A 6,530-nucleotide genomic window follows, 5' to 3' on the forward strand; every position below is an offset into this window, starting at 1 on the left:
TGAAGCTAACAGTAATAACTATAAGATATATCTGAAATAAATAAGTGTACTGAAACAAATACCAATAACTGTATTGCATTGTTTTCTTATGCGCAATTACTTCATACTGTCTAGTTCTCTTTTTCGTCCTACATTTATTGTGCCCCCATCAGAAAATAACTGGCCCCCCAGTGGCCCCCCCAGTCAATTTGGTCTAGAACCGCCACTGCTGTGTAAGTGGATTTGTGGTTGTCTTGAATATCCATGTCAGATGAAGCCTCATGAGATGAACCCTTTTGAGAACCATATTGGCTGTAAAGCTTCAAAGCTTCGTAAGGCTTCATCTCGCCATCACTAGTTTAAATGTATTCTCGAATCGGATCGCTCGGTTGCTAGAAACACAGCTGTCATCAGACTGGCAGGCTGTTACTTGCTCTGCTCAACCCCCCTCCGTTTAAATGGACTCAGTAGCGCTCCCTGCTCCGTAGAGAATAACTCAGGACATTTCTGAGAAAATCCTCAGCACCACAACCATGGCGATCCTGCCAAAAGTCACGTGATATTTTGTTGTCTCTGAAAAGCAAAAAAAAAGGTTTTGTACTTGTAAAACCCATGCTGTATTTGTTTCTGTGTTTGTACTCGTAGAAAATATGTTTGTGCAGCCTACTTGTAAAACTTAAGCTGGATTTGTCTCTGAAACATGATGTAGGCTATTAGAATGTGTGTGTTTGTCTGATAGACACGTTTTTTATTTGCAAAACTGAATGCATTCGTTTGTAGATGGTGTTTTGTATTTGCGAACCAGTTTGTTAGTGAATCAAAAGGCATTTGTAAAACTAGTTTAGTTTGACAACAGCTAAAAATATGAAATAACAATTAATGTAGTCCAAAGGAGGCCCAGGGGTGAACCGTTATCGACTCAGTATTTTTGGAATGATTTAAAAACCATTAAGGTTTTTCATTTCCTCCATGAGGACAGTACAAGAATTTACATTTGTTCCAGATGGAACTCCCCCCTCCCAGCAGTGTTGTTGAGGCCATGTTGCACAGCAACTGAACTTGATCATGAGATTGAAAAAGTTGCTTTTCAAGAACGTCTCTGTTCTGTTATCAAAGGCCCTTCTGTCTGCTAAGAACAAATGTTGCATTGCATATTTTTAAGGCATAAATAAAGTGTTCATGTTGCATGTGAATACGTTTATGTCTATTGACGTCTATTTAAATTCATGTATTTTTCTGTCTTGGTTCATCATCTGCAAAAGTTACCTTGCACGTGAAGTTTTTGCAGAGATACTTCTAGATGTGTAATGACCCAAGGTCATGACAGTATAGGCTAAAGAGCTAGAATACAAGCCATAATGTTATAACCTTCAAATGTCCTTCGTTGGCACATCAGACGCATACACGAAGCAGTCTCCTACAGAAATAGTTAGCAGACATGAATGAATGCTTTGAATTGAACAATAATACACACATAACAAGAACAGTCATGAACAAAATGTTGGAGGGGTGAACAATAATGATGCTGTTATCATTTTTCATTTCCCACAAGCTTGTGTTGTTTTGGTCGGTTTATTTGAGATAACATGTAAACAATTTCGAGTTAATTCAGTAGGGTTTGTTTTGCCAGCATTTACAGCATTTACAATGTATTCAATCAGGTTTACTTCAGAGAAGTTAGTACCAACAACAACATACTGTGTAATGACTCCCACGCCAAGAAGAAAACACCACACACCAGGTAATGGTATTAAAACCAAAACATCATTAACAGTTGGCTGAACATTTAAAATCAACAGAAAATGAATGAATTGAGTGGGGACTGTTTAAATAATATAATACAGCAGCAAATAATCTGAAAAGCATATTTCAACTACTACATCAGTCTAAATTATTTTAAATATTAACATGCGCTTTCCATACATGGCCATCACCTAAACACTAAAGTTAAATGGTTTTTGTCCTGTGAGACAAAACAGTCCAGTGCACAGTTTCTGTAATTTGGGGGGAAAAAATCAAAAGCACTTTGTATTAAAAGATACCATAACTATACAGATAGCATTTCAGTTTTTCCAAAAGCTCTGTTAATCCTTAGGATCAATAAATAATAGGATATCATGATAATTACAAATAAAATATGAGCTTTACATATTGGTAATTTCAAGAGCAATAGGTTATATCTTAAAGGATTTTGTTTCAAAGCTCTTATGGCTTTTTTACAAACACATCTGCAGGCCACCAGGCCCAAAGTCCCAAGTGTTCGACCAACCACAATTCAGAGAACTACAGACACTTCCAGAAATATAACTTTGATATGTATTCTTTCATAAACCCTCCGATGCCCCAGGCCTGTTACCAAGCGTGACAGTTCATGTGATTTTTCTCATAATCCCCGTCACTCGGACATTTATTTTAGGGGAAGTAATTCACACACATCGCCACCAATTAGACTGCAACGAGACATTCAATAGGCCTTGTGTAATTTAAAGGGTAACTACAACACATTTCATCTATAGCCTCCCCTTGTTGCACCTTGCTCAAACAAATAATCCCCGCGTTCACTGCGAAATTAAAACAATTGTTTCATCAGCAGTGAAACGTTTTCATCTCAATAAATGCTTCGGGGATGCATGCCTTAATGGCACATTTTCAAAAAGTTTAGAACATGGACAGCGTTAAAATGACGAGAGGTCCCAAACCCGCGAAATCCACGCAAATCACAACAATATCAGAATTGGGAATTGCTTCTATACTTTTCGTTAAAAGAGTAAATAGCAGAGACTTATTTAAATGAATGCGTGCCTATATTCTTAATTACTTAGGGACACTAAACTCACATTGCGTTTTAATTAAGTGATTCGTATCCAGCACATTACATTGAACAGCCAGTGCATGTGTTTATTTATTCTTTTGATTTCTTTTAAAAAGTGTCAATAAGACCACACAGAGGCACTATACAAAAAAACCCGTGTTGTTTTATAGAGGAAAACACAACACACACAACAATAATAAAAGGCCAGTCAGCTAAAATAAGTAGTCCAGTACCAGCAGACATTATTGGATTAAATGTCAAGGTGTTTCACAGTGCAAGGACACCAAAGGTATCTGTACAGCAAGACTAAATACTAAAATCCAGAGACACAAAATCCAGAGACACAAATTTATCACCGCTACAGCGGTTTAAAGCACGCAGCAGTCACAGCATACTTCATCTTCTGACACAATTCACATTCAGGAAGAAGAGGTAGCCGACATTGTAGTTAGATTGGTGCTCTTTTTCTTCCTAGAAGTACACGGTCTCAAACACCAAAACACCAGGAACACAGCACCAGCTCCCGCAGGGTTTTACGCAGCTCCTGACTCCGGTAGGCGTAGATGAGAGGGTCGATGAGCGAGTTGCAGATGATGAGGATGAGGAAAAGGTTAAAGTTTCGGAAGAAGCAGTTGCAGAAGGGGCTGGTTGGGCAGGTGAGGATGAGGATTAGATGGAGAAAGAAGGGGCCCCAACATACAATGAAGACCCCGAGCAGGATTGTGAGGGTAATCGCTCCCTTCATGCTCGTAGATTGGCGTCTGCTTTTGTTGAAAGCCACAATGCGCCGGGAATGAATGTGAGCCAGGACAAACATGTGCAGGTACAACACCGCGTTAAACACCAGAGTGATGCAGAAGAAGGTCACGAGGCACACGATGACAGCGTTGTCGGTGTGGTACACGATGAAGAGGATGCTGGAGGTGATGCTGGCCAGCCACACCACCGCGATGAGGGCGATGGCGCGCTGCGTGGTCATGATGCTGTGGTAACGCAGCGCGTAAAATATGGTGATGTAGCGATCCGCGGCGATGGTGCACAAAAAGGAGAGCGAGGACACCACGGAGCTGCAGATCATCACGTCGATGATGTTGTCCAGGTGGCGCAGCATGCCAGGGTGCACGTCCATCAGGTCGTGGTCGTTGAGAAGCATGAAGATGGTCTCCACCACGTTGCTCACACTCACCAGCATGTCGGACACGGCGAGGCAGCAGATGAAGTAGTACATGGGTGAGTGCAGGTTGCGGTTCTTGATGATGGCCAGGACCACCAGGATGTTCTCCACCAGGCTGATGAGCCCCAGCGCGAGGAAGAGCTCCTGAGGAATGCGGATCTGCACGCAGCCCAAAGAGTTTCGCTCTCCTGCGGTGGAGTTAGTTTCGTTATACTCCAAAAAGTCACTTAGCGGGCCAAAGTCCATGTGGAGGATGGAGGGGATATTGTGTGACCTGTTGCTCATTTCCATGACTGACTGATGCTGGCAGGTTAACACACTGCGCTTCTGGTTTTTACTGCAGCAAAGTCTCAAACGACGGAAGAAAGTTATTCTTTTCTTTTTGGAGGATGCTTCACCATCAGCTGTTTTAATCAAACTGGTTAGAAGAAAATCAAGTGAGTGGTTCAGTTATCCACAATGCACCCCCTAATAACTAAAAACAGTTTTTTGTCTATATAATTCAGCCATTAAATCAATATTAATCAATATGAAGTCAAAGTAATTCCAGAGATTTTGCGATTTTGTGTCTTTGACGAGTTTTCTTCTTTCCTATGGATGCAAGTGGTCCAGCATAGGAATCCATAAAATGACCTTCTCCGTCAAAACATGGCTTCAAAAGTATAATCCACAAAAAGCAACGACAGTTCCGACTAACATGGTGAGAGTGAATAAAGTGTCCTTGTTAACTTGGGATTTGGTGACTTGTTTGAACACTTCTCTCAGTGATGCTTCTTGACCCCCGGCGACTCCTCCTCTCCAGCAGTTGTCTGCTGAAGCTGTGGTCTTCAGTCATGTCTGACACAAGCGCAGTTTGGAAAAAACATGTAGAGGAGAGCAGGGTGGTGAACAGATTTGTTCAGCCCAGTAGTTCATCTTGTTGTCCTCTTTTTTTAAATGTTTCCTAGTTTCCTTTTATCTTTACAAACGTGTAAGTTATTATGCTATAATAATGACAGTGACAATGCCATATTATCCATCTAAAAATTACCCTTTATTTAATGCAAGAATGCGACTACCAAACGTGTATGCCTCCTCCATTGCTTTTCCCTTCTTACAGACAAACATCAACAGATATGAATCAAAGCATTAAATTCCAGATTTGAGTTTGACCTTTTTTTGCAATTTTTTACGGATAAAACAAATCTGATAAATCAATTATTTGCAGAAAATACTGTTGTTGCTTTAGACACGTCACCACATAAGTTATTTAAGTCATCAACAAAAAGCTGGTGTTTGATGGTTGATGATTTCTTCCTTGCCTATATTGAAACGCACTGTAATAATATGTTGAACAACCATTAGTCTACTTTACATTTGAGTAGCACTGCAGTTGCTGCATGGTTAAGGTCTGGATTAAAGAGAAGACTCATTGCACTGAGCAAGAATTTGGTATTTTTTGTATTGGGGTGTAGTTCAGTCAGGGGTATATGTGTATAGTATGTAATTGAAACTGTAAGCTTTATAATTTAAATCAGAATTAACAGTGTATACAATTAGCATTGTGGGAAAGTGTATAATTGCTGTTCTGCTTCTTAAAAGAGGTTCTCAAGTTTTAAATTCCTCTCAATTTAAGCTAAACATCAAGATTACAGATGAATTGATGGACAAATAATTAATGTACTTTAATAACTATTTGAATAATCTATTAATTGTTTATATAAAAGTATTTTTGTCTCTTTCGATTTAGCTTTTCAAGTGTGATGATTTCGTTATAATCTGGACATGTTGAGTCTTGTTTGGCTCAAAAATACGTGAAGACACCGTCTCAGGCTCTGGGAACTTGCAACATGCTATTTTTACAATACATCTTACTAAATGATTATTTTATTAATCTATAAAATAATCTCCACATTAATGGATTCTGAAATAATCATCAGCATTTACACTGTTGACTTCAAATGCACAGTGCTTAACAGAAGTTACCAAGGTTGATATCTACAGGTATAGTTTTAGTTCTCCGAGGTCTAGTACTAGAGTTAGTACGAGGACTCGAGTTCGAGTACGAGGTTAGTACTAAAAAAAAAGAAGATAACCCTGTTGTAACCTCTAAGTTATTATATACATACATATACATTATGCAGCAGTGGTTGCAGCATTAGTGTTGCATCAGACGGTTTCTGACGCTACCGTCTCTGAGAATATGAAAGCCTATCTATACTGAAAACGATCACATGAAACTTCTCACACTCAAGCTCCAGGTGATCTAAGAACAATCACATCATTTGACAATCAAGCACAGTCACACTTTGTTATCATGTGGTGAGCTGAGTAACACAGTTAATGTATGAACAGCTACAGTGTGTGTGGTGGTTAAATCCAAAGTGTGTATCTTCGTTGTGATAAAAAAAAAAAGCCTTTAGGTTGAATTTGATTTATATATTTCTGTCCAAAACCTTGTGTGCAAGTTGTTACAGAATAATAAGAGCTACAACTAATGTGACATCCGTTTGTCTGAGAGGTTTGACAGGAAGACAAAATAAGTTGTTGTCATGAAACAGGACCTTCCTTCTGCCAGAAGATAAA

General features: G+C 39.3%; 1 protein-coding gene across 1 annotated transcript; it reads right to left on the minus strand.

The window, feature by feature from the left end:
- Positions 1–1,502: 1,502 nt before the first annotated feature.
- mc1r (melanocortin 1 receptor) lies at positions 1,503–5,288 on the minus strand. Its single transcript, XM_079666256.1, has one exon. The coding sequence runs from the start codon at positions 4,254–4,256 to the stop codon at positions 3,279–3,281; it is 978 nt and encodes a 325-aa protein (XP_079522382.1). The 5' UTR covers positions 4,257–5,288; the 3' UTR covers positions 1,503–3,278.
- Between the last annotated feature and the right edge of the window lie 1,242 nt (positions 5,289–6,530).

Source organism: Notothenia rossii (assembly GCF_949606895.1).
Source record: "Notothenia rossii genome assembly, chromosome: 2".
NCBI lineage: Eukaryota > Metazoa > Chordata > Actinopteri > Perciformes > Nototheniidae > Notothenia > Notothenia rossii.